This window comes from Colobus angolensis, unplaced genomic scaffold (assembly GCF_000951035.1).
Source record: "Colobus angolensis palliatus isolate OR3802 unplaced genomic scaffold, Cang.pa_1.0 Scaffold419, whole genome shotgun sequence".
NCBI classification, from domain to species: Eukaryota; Metazoa; Chordata; class Mammalia; order Primates; family Cercopithecidae; genus Colobus; species Colobus angolensis.
In genome coordinates, this window is record NW_012117588.1 from 2,355,377 (window position 1) to 2,372,354 (window position 16,978).

At 42.5% G+C, this 16,978-nt stretch overlaps 1 protein-coding gene across 7 annotated transcripts in view; it reads left to right on the top strand.

Annotated features, from left to right (window-relative positions):
* SMARCA2 (SWI/SNF related, matrix associated, actin dependent regulator of chromatin, subfamily a, member 2) overlaps positions 1-16,978 on the top strand; it is a 183,601-nt gene that overhangs the window by 159,379 nt on the left and 7,244 nt on the right. For 5 of the 7 annotated variants that reach the window (XM_011956473.1, XM_011956474.1, XM_011956477.1 and 2 more), the window contains 3 exons: positions 11,718-11,823; positions 12,285-12,386; positions 15,961-16,093. In XM_011956473.1, coding sequence (XP_011811863.1) covers positions 11,718-11,823; positions 12,285-12,386; positions 15,961-16,093 — 341 coding nt within the window. Of the gene's footprint in view, positions 1-209; positions 264-11,717; positions 11,824-12,284; positions 12,387-15,960; positions 16,094-16,978 lie in introns of all 7 variants that reach the window. The other 2 variants (XM_011956472.1, XM_011956471.1) reach the window with 1 other exon arrangement.

Below are 16,978 nucleotides of genomic sequence, written 5' to 3' on the forward strand. Positions count from 1 at the left end.
CCCCCGATCTTTGGAGAACTGTGTTATTGTTCCGAATGAGGTTCCAAACATAACCCCGTGTAATCTTCCTAACAAGGCAGGTTGGTGAGGAGACTGAGGCTTGGAGAGTAAAATGACTTAGGCCAGGTCGCCCAGCCTAGGCAGAAGGAGCCGGGTGGGGACGAGAACCCAGGTCTTCTGACTCTAGTGTTCTTTCTACTCTACCGCAGGTGTAACGTGGAGAAGGTGCCCAGTAATTCTCAGTTGGAAATAGAAGGAAACAGGTCAGGATCTGTCTTGTATTCCCCTATCTCTAAATACAGGTATTCCCTCGGTACATGAAACAGATTGAATCCTAGAATCGGCCTTTGGAAGCAAATGTCTTCGGTCACCTCCTGATCACCCCTACTTGGAGTGCGGGATAGAGGCACAGATACTCTTGAGCACCTGTCATGGCTTCTGAAGTTGTTTGTGCTGTATTTTAATCTGGCTGTGTCCATTCTATACATGTACTTCTTACAAGGGTATTGGGAGCTCCTGGAAAGCCCGCCCTAACTGCAGCATCTTGGTTCCCCCTCCCTTCCAGCGCAGCTTCTGTTGTATGTTCCTTGGGCCTCTTTAACTCTGTGCTGTCTTGGTTTAGAAGCTTAATGCGAAGCACCTGTAGTGACTTGATCTCCTACGAGACATGAAGAAGCGTGCATGTTCACGCTGTGCCTGCATTCCGGAGTTGATCATGGCATGCAGAGGGCAGTTGCTGAGTTGTCTCTTGTTTGTGTGATGGGTTGGGTTTCAGGGTGTGACTCCTGGGCCTACCTGTTGTGTGTAGTCCCAAGCCTCTGAAGCCAGTCTCTTTCAACCTCTGTGTGCCTTTGCTTCTGTTGGGTAGAAAGCAGAAATGCTTTTCTCCTAGAGATAGCGTGAACGTTAGATGACATTGGTTGAGCTGGAGAGATGGATGTGCATGATACGCCAAGGCTAGGAGCTCTTACTCTTATAAGAGAGATAACATTTCTTCCTTTCAGTCAACCTGTACTTTAAAAAAAATGTTGATACAGTGCTTTACCATCCATATTTCAATTTTTTCAGCTGACCCAATAACATCCTTTACAACATTTTTTCCGCCAGCATAGGATCCAATCTAGGACTGGAGAGGGAGAATTGAGGATATATCCTGTATTTCAGAATGAACACAGATCACTGGTTGTGGCATTCTTCTTTATATAAGGAAATTAAAAACTAGGGGTGATTTATACTTAACCATTTTTGTGTGGAGATGAAACTGTTGGGCAAGATTGTCAATTTTTGATATTTCTTATTGCAGTTCAGTAAACAATGACTAATCCTGGGAACCAGGCACATAAACTATAGTGTCCACTCTGGAATTTTGTTCTGTATTTGCCATTATGAGAAAGAACTCAGCCTGGATTCTGACTTGGAGATTGAAACAACAAATAGTTGACTTTATAAGTTTGGGCAGCTGAAATAATCAACCAACTTGGGTACATATTTCCACCCCTAATACCTAGAAAGGAGGCCTTATGGCGAAATGGCATGATGTAAGCTAAATGCCCCGCCCAGGAAACAGGGACAGGCAGGAGCTCCTTTCCCTCTTCCCCCTCTTCTGTCAAGATGGTCATGTGACCATGAAAAGTAGATCAATAATTTTAAAGGCTATTTATTGCAAGTCCCCAGTGCCATACCCGGGCTTTTTGAGGGGAGATGATATGACGGTATATGGTTAGGAGCTAGATAAATCCATTTTCACTAAAGATACATTTAAACTGTGATGTCCAGAGGCATAGCAAGGGGCTTGGTGTTTGCTTCCTCAGGGCTCTCTGGAGTCTGTCTTGTCCCTTGCTGTCTGTCACACACACTTCCTTTTCCGTAAGCCTGAGCTGACAACGTGGTGTTTGGAGATTGTATTACGATGAATTTACCCTTGCTTCAGAAGACTTTTTTAAAAATCCTTTCTTCAGTGGTCAAAAGAGGCTCTTTGTAAGTATTGAAAATGGAGGAAAAAGAAATGAATTAAATGGAGATATTTAAAGCACAATTGGAAAGAGCTATGTCAACAAATAATGCGAGTACCTGGTATGAATGACACATATACACAGGGTGGGACGGGAAGGGATGGGGCAGGAGTGGAGAGCGCTTCTAACTGACTGTGAGCAGAGTGGGAATTTCTCAAACAGATGGGTTAAGGGAGGATGGGTGGCAGGGGCAGAGTTTGTGGTGATGTGCACGGGAATGGAGGATGCAGCCATGGAGGCATGGAAAGCAGGCCCCCTCTAGAGACTTCAGCAGGGTGACCAGCTCACTGGAGACAAGGGAAGACCGGGAGAGCCCGGGTGAGGCTGGAGAAGCCTCAGCTCAGATCCCAGAGGGTCTTGAACACCAAGCTGAGGAGGAATTTTGATGTACTCTTCTAGGAGTGGGGTCTTGAGGGCAATCTGTAGTCATCGCAGTGACTGTTAAGAGCACTATTTCAAGGAGACCAACGGAGAGCACACCTGAGTTCTGGGTGTGAGCGTGCAGGGACCAGTGTGTGATGTCTGTCATGCGAGAGAGGGGAGGCAACACCCAGGGAGCCGAAATCAGCCCTGCATTGGAAAGTAAAGGGCCAAGAGAGGATCATGGGGATACAGTGAGATTTGTGTTCAGAAGTGTCACTGATCGTCTGTGAAGGATTGATCAAAGGAGGCATACATGAGGAGAATGTTGTCAGGTAGTGGAGGAAGATAGTCCTTAAAATAAGGAAGTGGCAGTAGGTAGGAAGACAAGGGAATAAATACCCAGAGGGAGGACTGACAAGACTTAGGGGCAGTCTGGATGTGTGAGGAGGAGAGGAGGAGGAGGAAGAGAACTCATATAGCTCTTGGATCTCTGCCCTGAGTGATGGGTTAACGGCGGTGCCATTTATAGAAATGCAGGTGGCAGGAAAGTTGGTGTACGTGAAGGCACTCATATGTATGTGTGTGTGCACATGTGCATGTATGTAGTTACCTGGCCCTGCATACACTATCACAGGACAGCTGAACTCTCTACTCGGCCATTAGCAGCCCTTGACGTTGTGATTATGTTGTTAGTATTGACCGCTCTTTCAGGACCAGCCAACAGGCTTTTAGGCAAAATTTATTTTTAGCACCAGACATCTTGTATTGCTTTAAATGAGGGCGAGAGGCTGTAATGATAGCTCTCAAGCCCAAGCACCTCTGCATTTTAGTGGCTCTAATTTCATTATAGAGAAATTACCATGAAATAGCACTGTGACCAAGTATATGCACTTTTAGGAAATTTTAGGTGAAGCACCTTCATTCATTCATTCTCTGTTTCTGATAGTTTGGACCCAGAATCAAGCTTGACAGTTTATCTTGTAGAGTAGCAGCCTCCTGAGGTCAGAGCCTCATGCGTTGTCTGGTGCATGAGCATTTCATGATGCTTCCTAGAGTGAGGTCTTCCAACTCTAGCCTTCCTACTCCTTGGAGAATCCCAGTATAGCCAGAGGCCCTGGGAGGTCTTGCTATAAAGTCAGCTGTTTAACTGCTTAACCCAGCATCTCCCAAACTTATTTGACCAAAGAATCCCCTTTTCACAGGACACTGTTACTCATCTATTAAGCTAGTGTTCTGTGGAGCACACGTTGGGAAATGCTGAAGTAGAGCCTGAATATTACATTTAGTGCAGAGAGAATCTGCTCAGGGAGATGTGGACCCCAGTGCTTTATTTTGCCCTCATTACAAATATTGATACTTTAAACGTTTACTGAAACAGGCTGCTTTGACTCCTGGTGACTCGATACTTATTTATGGTGCTCAGCCAGTTATGCCCACATACAGCAGGTGGGCAGCCCACAAATAAACTTAGTCCGTCTGTTTTCCAAGACACAGAATGCTTCCCCTCATCTTCTAGCATTAGCCTGGCCCTGAAGCCCCTCTTTCCAGGGTCTCTGCCTCTCAAGCTCCAGGCCAACACCAGTATAAAGGACCCCTCTCTGAAGGAAGGGAAGGAGGCTCAGCTGGAAGTAACAAAATGGATTTTCTTACAGGGCTGATACACTGTTTTCCAAACCACTCTATAAACGTTTTGATTAAAAATGGATTGCTCTGTGAGATAGCAGTTATTTGGATATATATATGTCCTTGTATATTCATGGGGGAAAAAAACTGTCTCATTCCTTTAGAATCACACCTAATATGTCTTCCTTGAGAATTTATTAAAACAGCCATTGTAGGAAAAAGCAGCACTCCGGTGCCTGCCACGACCCACCCTTTTAACAAAGCAACGTGTGGGACTTGCGCACAGATGGAGAGGCATTTGATTTTGTCTGCAGAAGCTTTGTGCTTTTTAATTTGGTCACAATTCAGCCAAAAGCTTTGAAGCATTTTACCATTAAGAAATGGGGAGGCAAAGACCAGGCACAGTGGCTCACACCTGTAATTTCCAGCAGTTTGGGAGGCTGAGGCAAGCGGATTGCTTCAGCTCAGGAGTTCGAGACCACCCTAGGCAAGATGGCAAAACCCTGTCTCTACAAAAATTCAAAAATTAGCTGGGTGCGGTGGCATACTTCAGTAGTCCTGGCTACTTAGGGGGCTGAGATGGGAGGATTGCTTGAGCCTGGGAGGTCGAGGCTACAGTAAGTCCTGATCGTGCCACTGCAGTCCAGCCTGGGGTACAGAGTGAGACCCTCTCGAAAAAAAAAAAAAAAAAAAGGGAGGCAGGAAAGGATCAGAGGACAGAATATTCAGTGGAAGGGAACATGGGTTCCTATATTTTGAAAGACAGGCACGCTTTGAGTCATGAACAGGTGTAACATCTACAAGGTGGGGTGGCAAAAACTGTAGAAAGACTTCCCAGGGCCTCTGGCTGTACTGGGAATCTTCAGGAAGCAGTAGGAAGGCTAGAGTTGGAGGACCTCACTCTGGGAAGCGTCATGAAATGCTCATGCGCCAGACAATGCGTGAGGCTCTGACCTCAGGAGGCTGCTACTCTACAAGATAAACTGGCTAAGGAAGCTGCAGGTCATCCAGTGTCCGTCTATCATCACATTTAGTCAGATGGGCAGTGGAGTTCTGTACCTGCACCCACTATTATGAAATGTCAAGTGAGAAAAAGAGGATAGAAAAGTAGCCATCCTAAGTTAGGATTTCCAAAAGCCAAGTGATAACTGACAAATCTACTCAAAAATATTTTTTCAAAATGCTTGTTCCCCCCCACCATACACAAACAGAAACACTCTCTGGATCTTATGTCCTGTTTCAAGCACCTTTGCTTTGTAGTAATAAATGCAATGGAAGAATCCTGAAGAAATGCATGGAAACTGAACAGAAGATTCTGATGGTTGCAACATATCACATACTAAAACTTTTATATAATAATTGTATTCTGTTTGTTTGGCTTTATGTGATAGTTAAAAAGTGCCAATTGGTAAAACGTGCAGTTTATGGTGATATAAATAAAAGTTGGTCATATGGTCCTTAAACATCATTTCTTTGGAAAAATGAAATTATTTGACTTACAGCATGTTTTCAGTGAAAGTAACCCAATTAGGGTGTTTGTTGGGACCTACTTTATTTATGGATAAAATGGTTCTAAATTACATTCAATCATAAATCTTCATTTTGGTGAATAAGAGTACATTATTATTTTTCATTATGCTTTGGCATATCTCCTGGGCCTTTTTCAATGCCTTTTTTAAAACCTTGTTGAAGTTGAAGTTGCACTGCACTTACAATTTGATATCCTTTTTTTAAAATTATTTTTTGAGACGGAGTTTCACTCTTACTACTCAAGCTGGAGTGCAAATGGCACAATCTTGGCTCACTGCAACCTCCGTCTCCTGGGTTCAAGTGATTCTCCTGCCTCAGACTCCTGAGTAGCTGGGATTACAGGCATGTGCCACCATGCCTGGCCAATTTTTTTTTTTTATTTTTAGTAAAGACGAGGTTTCTCCATGTTGGTCAAGCTGGTCTCAAACTCCTGACCTCAGGTGATCCACCCACCTCGGCCTCTTAAAATGCTGGGATTACAGGCATGAGCCACGGCGCCCGGCCTGTTTTTTTTTTTTAAGTAAGACGTAACAAGCATTTTTTTTTCTTTAAAATACATAATTTTAGACTGTCTTGCATTCTATTACTTGTTCTTTCCACAACTGTTAAACATTTTGGCTGCTTTGAATTATTTATTTTAAGTAATCCTGTCATGAACATCTTGATGATTATCTGTTTGAGCCCAGAGCAGATCACCAAAAGTAAAATCATGCATCAGAGTGTGATTGTTTTTAAGACTCTGGACAAAGTCTTGGTGCCTTTCTTACTGAGCTGAGTGAACCCTTTTCAGTCTCCTAACAGGGAACTTTGTTTGTCTTGGTAACTCAGGAACATTATTTATCTATAGTCCTTTATGACTATTAGGGTGATTTTTTTGGTGGTGTTGAGAGAAAGTCGACTGTATTGACCAGGCTGGACTACAGTGGCATGATCTCAGCTTGCTGCAACCTCCACCTCCTGGGCTCAAGCGATCGTCCCACCTCAGCCTCCCAAGTAGCTTGGGACTTATAGGCACACACCACCATGCCTGGCTAAGTTTTGTATTTTTTTGTAGAGATGGGGTTTCTCCATGTTGCCTGAATTCCCAAGCTCAAGTGATCAGCCTGCCTCAGCCTCCCACAGTGTGGGGACTGCAGGTGTGAGCCACTGTGCCCCACCGTTGGGGTGATGTTAACATCTACTAATTCCATGACCAAAAACAAGTCTACTCCCATCCCACCCTGTTTTGCTCTTGCTTCAAGGGTCTGGGCGATTATATTGCCAAACTTGTTAGGAATTATCAGCAATCAATACTCAATAAGGCTGAGATGAGAGATCTCAGTAGCAAATATGGAGTACAGATGCTTGTAACACCTGCTTCATGACTGGCTCAGGTTTCTGCAGGCTCTCTTGATAAGTAGGGGCACTACTGTGGTCTAGTAAAGTCTTCAATGATATATATTAAACTTCATAGGAACCCGAACCTGAAAAGCAGCAGCATTTTTCACCTACTGCCCTGCAATGTTGACCCAATTTTTTAAGTTTTCTTCCCAAATGATTTTGCTATGTTTAATTCCTTTAGGATTGTGAGAGCTTTTCGGTAAATTCCTTCCAACCTCAAGTGAGTATTCTAAATCATGACATCATTTTCTTATTGAGGCAAGATAGTCACGTTTTTACCTTTATTAATATAAACAGAATTTATTTCAGCTATGGTTAAGATTTCTTTCTCAGCAGTATCCGTTAGGTATTCTGGTCAACAGATCAGCTTGAGCAGGTGAAAAAGAAAAACCATAAAACAAGCAAAAGACCCTCACTAAATACAATTTTCGTCTGGTCCTGGGGAAAAAAAAAAAAAATCATTAAAAGACATAACCCGTATTCTAGAAATAGAGTTCTTTTTTTTTTTTGGAGACCGAGTTTCGCTGTTGTTGCCCAGGCTGGAGTGCAGTGGTGCGATCTCAGCTCACCACAGCCTCTGCCTTCTGGGTTCAAGCGATTCTCCTGCCTCAGCCTTCCTGAGTAGCTGGAATTACAGGCATGTGCCACCACGCCCAGCTCATTTTGTATTTTTAGTAGAGAAGGGGTTTCTCCATGTTGGTCAGGCTGGTCTCGAACTCCCGACCTCAGATAATCCGCCCGCCTCTGCCTCCCAAAGTGCTGGGATTACAGGCGTGAGCCACCACGCCCGGCCAGAAGTAGATTTCTTAACTAGCATATCAGCCTTCAGCATGTCTCTAAGCTTAAAATATAATCAAAGTTAAGCTGACATTTATGTAAAGTTTATAATGTATGCAGTCACCAGTTTAGAGTCATAGTATAGATGTGGAATTATACTTTTGGTTTGTGGACGTAATGAGAAAAAGGCCTTTTGGTTTGTGGAGGTAATGAGAAAAAAACTGGTTGCCAGATGAAGCATAAGGAATTAAATCTCAGTAGTGTGTGTATAATAAGCCATGCATACAGGTTCAAACTACCACTTGCACAGTGGTATGTGGCGCACTTTGGGAGGCTGAGATGGGCGGATCACGAGGTCAGGAGATCGAGACCATCCTGGCTAATACGGTGAAACCCCGTCTCTACTAAAAAATACAAAAAACTAGCCAGGCGAGGTGGCGGGCGCCTGTAGTCCCAGCTACTTGGGAGGCTGAGGCAGGAGAATGGCGTAAACCCGGGGGACGGAGCTTGCAGTGAGCTGAGATCCGGCCACTGCACTCCAGCTTGGACGACAGAGCAAGACTCCGTCTCAAAAAAAAAAAAAAAACTACCACTTGCACAGTGGTATGTGGCACTTTTCCATCTCGTGCTCTATGGTATCATGGCCACATCGCTGTGTCTATTCACTTCCATGGAGAGGAGAGGTACTTGTCCACAAGCACCTGTGACATGTAAGACCAGTGAGGGCCTTTAAACTTGTATTTCAGGTTGTACCCCTCCCGCACATACCCCATGTCTTATCAGAGCCATACTTGCTAGTCTGAGGTAGATCATTATGTAAAATCCATCTGATGTCACAGGCCATCAGTGGTCTTGGGGAGGGGGTCTCATTTTTGTCTGGGAAGTAGTGTACTTTCCAAGTAGCAATTTACATTTAGGCCTTAAATTGTGTAAAATGACATAATGGAAAACACCTTGGGATAGGATACACATTTTAACAGAAACAGAACACCTTCTGTAAACACCATGGTACAATTAGACCATTGTTCTGTACTTAAAAAGGAAAAAAGCAACTTTCTGGCCGAGGGCGGGAGGGTGCATAGAAAACTACCACGTTTGAAAAGGTGTATTAAAAAAGCCCCTTGCTCAGCTCAAATTAGAGAAAGAAATGACAAGAATTCAAAACTATCAGGCTGCTTCAGTTCCTTTTTTGTTTGTTTACTTTTTTTTAACCTGTAATTTAGGAAAAAATAAATTACTCTAGCAAGTGTTCGTGCTACCTCAGTGCATTCTGTAGGTGACGTGGAAGCTAGGTACTGCCCAGGACCTCCTGGCTGTCTGCCGAAGCTGGCCGTCCAAGCCCTTGCTCTGGGAGGGAGGGGGATGAGTTTGATGTCTGTAAGAGATCCCCACCCTGTGGGGAGGAGAGAAACAATAGTACACATGGAAGAATTAGGTTCTGAGCAAAAGGGGACTGAGAGTAAGTGTAGTTGATACTTAGGAAAATTTCCTCCATTTTTATGGACAATGGGTTCTTGATCCTGGATGGATAAGGAAATATTTGAAGAAGAGAAAAAACCACAGAGAACCTTCCAGCTATGGAGTGAGAGATAGGTCAGGCCTAGAGACCTGGAATGGGTCATAAAGAGGGGATTGGCCATGAAAGTTGGGGGTACACAGGAGAGAGTCTCCTGACGAGACGGTTGGTGGTACCAGTTGGGTTTTTAGAGAATGAGGACATATCCTGGAGGGTTTTGGAAGCCAGACTCTGAGATATTTCAATAGTGATGGAAACAACATAGTCCCAAGGAGTCTTCCATAGATAACTTCTGGGTCCTCCTTTGTCTTGTATTCTTCAGAAAGAGAAAAGAAAGTGGAATAGGTGTATTAAGTCCAGTGAGCCTTTGTTTTTTAAACAGAACAAACGTGTTTATTTCTCATTGTACAGTATTGACCCCCAAGTCCCAGAGCATTCAGCTCTCTTCTTTATGAGCATAGAGAACTCTGGACTTGTCTCCTTATGGGGTTTAGAATTTTCAGGGCCTTACTGAAGACAGAGATGTAATACCAAGATTGTTTTAGCCGTTTGACCCCTTAGAGCTTTGTTGCACTACTGGTCCAAACTGCTTATTTCTTATTTCACCAGTAACACAGTTGCAATTAAGAGTATGTCCATCACAGGTGTACAAACATGTGCCTGTAATCCATCAATAGACAAATGACACCATCTGTTGGCAATGTAGAAGATGACACCATGAAGATGTCATTGAGGGAGGGTCAGGTGTTAAATCCACGATTACAAAGAGGTCTGACTTTTGGGTTGCTGCTAGGTTATAGAGAATGCTAATTTTAAACAAGTTGCTCATAGAAACTGAACAATTCATATCTACAAATTACTGTCATTGCATTTCATATGCACCTTTTCAAACAGGTAAAATGTTTGGGTGTATGAATCTCAGAATGGTAGAAAAAGTACAGACCAGAAATTGTGGCCCTGTGTTGAAGGTGATGGTAAATAAAATAGTTTTTGCCATATACTGTTTGGCATAAGTTAGGGAAGTACGAATGCATTTCTCAGCCTGGAAGAGATCCTGGAAGAGATGCGAGGGGTAGAGGTGGTTGAGAGGGTGAGAGAACACCTTGGTTCTTGCCACAGTGACCCAGAAATCCAATTCCTGAGTAAAATGCAATCTTCTTAAACCTCTTGTGTTCACCCCTGATTTTCATATTTATGAGGCCCATATGTGCATTAAAAAAATAAAACAACAGTGACCTAGTGTAGCAGAAAAACTAGCCCATCTCTTTGACAGAGGATTTTCGGTTAATTTATGCAGGCCCCTTTGCACTTCAGCATTTTTCCCGCTGGTTGCTAAGCAACCGTTTGAGTTACTGCGCATGCCTTTTTTATGATAACTGTCATTATGATTACTTTTTAATTATACAACTGGGACTATGGATTAAAACAGCATATTGTCATTCATGCTTGCCACTGCCTTCTAGTATTCTCACAAGCTCCTAGAATCACCTTCTGAAATTTTCATGGCAGGGATTTATGATTATTTTTTGATATTTCTGGCTTCACAAAGGAAGTAGAGATGGCATCATAAGGGGAGTGAGATTTTTGTGAAAAATGACTGTATCACACACCACAAGCTGTTATTGATCTGGGTAGGTCAAATCAGATATTAGGATCTCGAACCTAAATTGTGAATTTCTTTGTGCCTTTAACCACGTCTGCTTCCAACAGTAAGTGATGTTAAAAGCTCATATTGCTTTGTAGCCTGTGTTTGAAAATTACAAAAATGCTAAGCATTGGTTGCTATTAAACCTGCTTTCAAATAAACCTACCATGAATTTGGGGGGGAGGGTATAGCACTAATCCCAGAAACGTGAAGCATCCACACTTGCAAAACATGTTCTTCTTTCACCTGAATTGCTGCACACACATAGAAGGGCAGTTAGGCAAGATGAAGGGGTTCCTCTGGCAAATAATAATAAAGGTATGTGTGGTTTACAGTATGTAAAATACCCTAAAAGGAGTAAGACCGAGAAGATGGTCAGTCACTAGGTACATACAAAAGCTTTTCACTTGAGTCTCCAGAGTATGTTCTAACATGTTTTGAGTTACTTTCTAAATACAATGTGAATTTGAAAACAAAGGAGTATGGAAATAAAGTGTTTATATATATATATATATATATACACGCACATATATATTTACCAATTCATTGAGAAATGAAATTTTTAGCTAACAAGGATATTTTAAATATTTATATCAAAATAGATATATTTGCTCTGAAAGAGAAATCCACAGTGGATTTCCCATATCGTATGTGTGACAGAAGTGGGGAGCAAATTGTATTTTACTGTGATTTTGAAATTAGCACAAGGGACATTAATCTGCAGTACAGTTGTGGGATTTTTCCTGACTTAAAAAGTTCCATATCTATATGCATGGAATATAATTTGCTTTGTTGACATTTTCTGAAATAAAAATAAAACCTTAGTAGTGTTTGATGTGGCTTGTTTTTGTTTGTTTCACCCATCCTACAGTTCAGGGCGACAGCTCAGTGAAGTCTTCATTCAGTTACCTTCAAGGAAAGAATTACCAGAATACTATGAATTAATTAGGAAGCCAGTGGATTTCAAAAAAATAAAGGTAGATATTTTGTTTACCAACTTTATTCTTCAAGTAAATAAAGGAGCAGTGTAAATTCATTGAAATGGTTGTAGTTGGAGCTGACCACCACTGATGCCCACCCAGGCCTCGCCACAGGAAAGGTTGGGATGTCCTTGTGCTTTTCTGTGAATGTTACTTAATCACATTGAGAGCTCGTGTTATATTGCATTTTATTGAAGACCTTTCAGGCTCCCTGCTCCCCCCGCCCACGTTATTGCTCTTCTTATTTCCCGTCATATGCTCCTCGTTGGCAAAAGGAATGACAGTGGGAGGGTGGACTTTGGTGAATGGCGCCCCCTGGGGTTGTGCAGTCCCACAGCCCTAGCAGGGCTTTATGCTGTGAGGACAAAGGGAAAGTCAGGCTTTGATAACTGAGTAATGATTGCTGAATTTTCCTCTCCCTCTTTTTTTTTCTCCATCTTCTCTAAAATTTCCATTAGGAAAGGATTCGTAATCATAAGTACCGGAGCCTGGGCGACCTGGAGAAGGATGTCATGCTTCTCTGTCACAACGCTCAGACGTTCAACCTGGAGGGATCCCAGGTCTGTCTTCAGTTGTCTGAAAGTTCTTAACTGTAAATGTGCCCATGTTCTTTTTAAGTAAAATATTTCATTTTCTACCTTTTGAATCATTGCTAGTGGCAGAAGAAAAATAACTAAAAACCTATGTTCCTTACCACCTATGTAAGAAAATAGAGGCTTTGGCATCTTCAAATTACCTTTGTACCACAGCTGTGCTAGCGCCTACTCACACTTCTCTTCAAAGCCTATATTCTCTTTTTTTTTTTCCTTTCCTTTTTTGAGGCAGAATTTCACTGTCTCCCAGGCTGGAGTACAGTGGTGCCTTCTCGGCTCACTGCAACCTCTGCCTCCCGGGTTCAAGCCATTCTTCTGCTCTCGGCCCCCCCAAGTACCTGGGATTACAGGCACCCACCACCATGCCTGGCTGATTTTTGTATTTTAGTAGAGATGGAATTTCACCATGTTGGCCAGGCTGGTCTCGAACTCCTGACCTCAGGTGATCTGCCCACCTCGGCCTCCCAAAGTGCTGGGATTACAGGTGTGCACCACTGTGCTGGGCCTCAAAGCTTATATTCTAATTAGTGGAGGGATTCAAGTAAATCATTGGAGGTAATGCTGAAAGACTGGCAGTACCATTTTTGCTTTTTTGGAGATTGTATATTGGATTATATTTACATTTATTTTTCTGATTGTACTCTTGCATCAGGAGCTGAAGCTACTAGAATGTAAGACAAAACGAACTATAGGAAAAAAAATAAACACTGCCTCTAATTGCTTTTTAATCCTTTTTATCAGCCCAATTGCAATTCTCTTTACTCCTGTTCTCCACAGTTAACAAGTCTAAGAGTCTATAAATGATCTGAATTTATTAAAATAACCAAGGGGAGGGCACTTTCATTTTAATTACACCTCAATTACTGTCACCTTTTGTAGGAATTTTTTCCTGTCTGTATGTCTGGCCTGGTGCCTTCAGACCCATGAAGAAGAAAGCAAAAGACAAAGATGTACCCCTCAACCAATGCAGTGTCAAACCACCTTTAAATTCCTTAAGCCTGCACATCAATTGCAGTCATGAAACAGGAGAATATAGAAATCTTCAGAATGTGCCTTGAACAGACTTAAACAATTTCTGAGTTAATAGCGGTAGTAATAGTAGTAGTATCTTGACCAAAACAGGCGGTCTTGTAAAGCAAGCCTTCTGTTACTCAAGGCACTCTCCAAGGAAAGTTAAGCTGGAAGCCAGGACATAGAAAGTAGAAGAATCAACAAAGAAGGTTTTGTGAATGACAGTTTATTTTAGTCTCTGGATAGATATTTGGATTCTTTGTCAATATGGCATTATTATGATATGCATCCAGTCCTTTTTTCTACAACCTTACTATCTGTTTTCACTCTCACTGTCACAACTGAAATGAGGTGTTAAGTGGCCTCTTGACTGGTTTCTCCCCCAGGCCATCTGGACACTAGTTTGTCTTTCTCTAGCCACCTTCCTATCCTGCTCATTTACTGCCCCTTTCCCAAGCTTTGAGGTTCCCCTGCACTGTCTAGAATGAATTTCATCTGTGTAGACTGCTTGCAAAAGTCTAATGTTAAGTCTTTAGCTTCATCTGCTTCTCCTCAACCTAAACAGCCCATAGTCCATTCAGACTGGTACCATAATCACCTGCTTCTCCAGTTACCTGCTTCTCCAGTTACATTTCTTTTACTCTTTGAGATCAGAGAGATTCTGTGTAGCTTTTACTTCTCAAGATGGAAACATCTTGCAAAACATAGGACAATATCTTTTTTTTTTTTTGAGATGGAGTCTCACTCTATTGCCCAGGCTGGAATGCAATGGTGCCATCTTGGCTCACTGCAGCCTCTGCCTCCCAGATTCAAGTGATTCTCCTGACTCAGCCTCCTGAGTAGCTGGGATTAAGGCATGCACCACCATGTCTGGCTAATTTTTGTATTTTCTTTTAGTAGAGATGGGCTTTCACCATGTTGGCCAGGCTGGTCTTGAACTCCTGACCTCGTGATCAGCCCACCTCAGCCTCCTAAAGTGCTGGGATTACAGGCATTGAGTACCACACTTGGCCCAGGACAATATCTTAACTAGGAAATTGACATCAGTACAATCCCAGATGCATCTCTTTTATCCTTGCCTCCTCACCTTTCTCATTTGTTTTCCTTTCCTAAAAAGCCCCTCTCCTTTCTCACTGCTGAAGGAATTCTTCTCACCTTTAAGATCCAGCTCAACTCTGATGCCTCTGGCAAATTCTGCCCTGATGGTCCCATCCTGTGTCTCTCTCATGGGTCTTTTGTTCTGCCATAGTCAATACTCACTGCCTATATTGTTCATTTGGTGCATACCACAATTTGCCCGGTCACTCTTTTGAACCTGTAGGTCTTCTTTACAATAAAAGGAATATGTTCCTAAAGAGCAGGGTTTGTTTTATTTTCCTTTAAATTTTTAAAAAATTGTGATAAAAAGACATAACAAAATTTATCATAGTCATGTTTAAGTATACAGTTCAGTAGTGTTAAGTATATTCACATTGATGGGCAACAGATCTTTAGAACTTTGTTGTCCTGCAACTCTGAAACTGTGTGCCTATTAATAACTCTCATCTCCTCCTTCCCCCAGTCCCTGGCAACCACCGTGGCACTGTCTGTTTCTATGAATTTGCCTATTTTAGATACTTCGTATAAGTAGAATCATAGAGTACTTGTCTTTTTGTGACTGGCTTATGCACTTATGGACTTGGCATAATATCTTCCAGTGTAATCCATGTTACAGGATTTCCTTCCTTTTAAAGACTGAATAATATTCCATTAAATGTATAGCCCACACCTGCTTATCCACTTACTCGTCAGTGGGCCCTTGGTTTGCTTCCACCTCTTGGCTATTGTGAATGCTGCTGCTAGGAACATGGATGTGCTAATGTCTTTTCAAGACCCCTCTTGTGATTCTTTATATACCCAGAAGTGGGGCTTATGGATCATATGGTAGTTCTATTTTCAATTTTTTTGAGGAAAAGGACCATTTTTGAACTTTTATCTTTCAGCACCTACCCAGGGCCATGCTCAGATATGTGTATCCATTAAAAATAAAGTGTTAATTGGATGAGTATTGGCTGCTAATGATAAACTCAGTAATAAGGAATAGCCCCCACTTGCTAGGGGCTTTGCATTTTAAAGAAGATTGCTTTACCACTGTCTTACCACAGTATTTGGTAGAACAATCCCAATAAGAAATGTGGTTTTTAAAAATACCATTTTTGTTGTCCCATATGAGGATATTTTATCTACTCTTCTCCTCCAAGCATCCATGTGCTTTGAAATAATTTCAACTGCATTTGGACTTTGTAAATGAATGTGTATGTCTGTAATAATTTCAACTGCTTTTGGACTTTGTATATGAATGTGTATGTCTGTATTTGGACTTGGCGTTTTGCTCTTGGGTTTTCATGTGGGCATAAAAGCTAACGGTGACATTTCTACTAACATTCATGTAAAGTAAGCTGGTGTGTGTTGCATAAGGAAGGGTTTGCTGCCATTTTAAATCTTAGGCCCTCAGCTTGCAGTTTTAACTGATGCCCCTTTGACTATTTAGATCTATGAAGACTCCATCGTCTTACAGTCAGTGTTTAAGAGTGCCCGGCAGAAAATTGCCAAAGAGGAAGAGAGTGAGGATGAAAGCAATGAAGAGGAGGAAGAGGAAGATGAAGAAGAGTCCGAGTCCGAGGGTAAGCCCAGACGTTCGGGTGCTCTGCATCTTTGCTCCTCCTCACCTGCATAGCTGTCTCCACAAATGCTCGCAGAAGAGACTTGAGAGTGGGGCAGATCTGGATGGGAGCCCTTAGTCCACTTTGTCCTTGCTGGGCAACCGGGGGGCCATGTACTTAACCCTGCTCATGCTCAATTTTCTCATCTGTAAAACTGAGGTCATAAAAATGACCTCCAAGCATGTAAAATGTTTAGCATAGGCCGGGCTCATAGCAAACACTGTTTGCTTGTTTATTTTTTTTGAGACAGGGTCTCACTCTATCACCCAGGCTGGAATGCAGTGGCATGATCTTAGCTGACTGCAACCTCCACCTCCCGGATTCAAGTGATTCTCCTGCCTCAGCCTCCTGAGTAGCTGGGATTACAGGCATGTGCCACGACGTCTGGCTAATTTTTATATTTTTAGTAGAGATGGGGTGTCATCATGTTGGCCAGGCTGGTCTCAAGTGATCCACCCACCTGGGCCTCCCAAAGTGCTGGGATTACAGGCGCAAGCCACCACACCTGACCTTCAAACACTTTCTGAATGTTGCCTTTGAAATCTGCTGTTAATGCCACCTATCTTCTATTCTTTACCATAGTGGTTCTAAAACCTGGAGGGCTTGCTAAAACCTGGAGGGCTTGAAGAGTATGTCAGTGTTTGATCCAATAGCCTGTGGTGGGGCCTGAGAGTCCACATTTCTGGCAAATTCCGAGGGAAACTGACGATGTTGGGCCAAGGACCACACTTTGAGAATCATAGCTTTAGAAAATAATTGTCAGACTGAGTTGGAACTGTGAATTTTGCATAGAATTTTTCTTTTTTTTTTTTTTGCCAGGGGAAGAGGGGTGATGACAGGGTACTG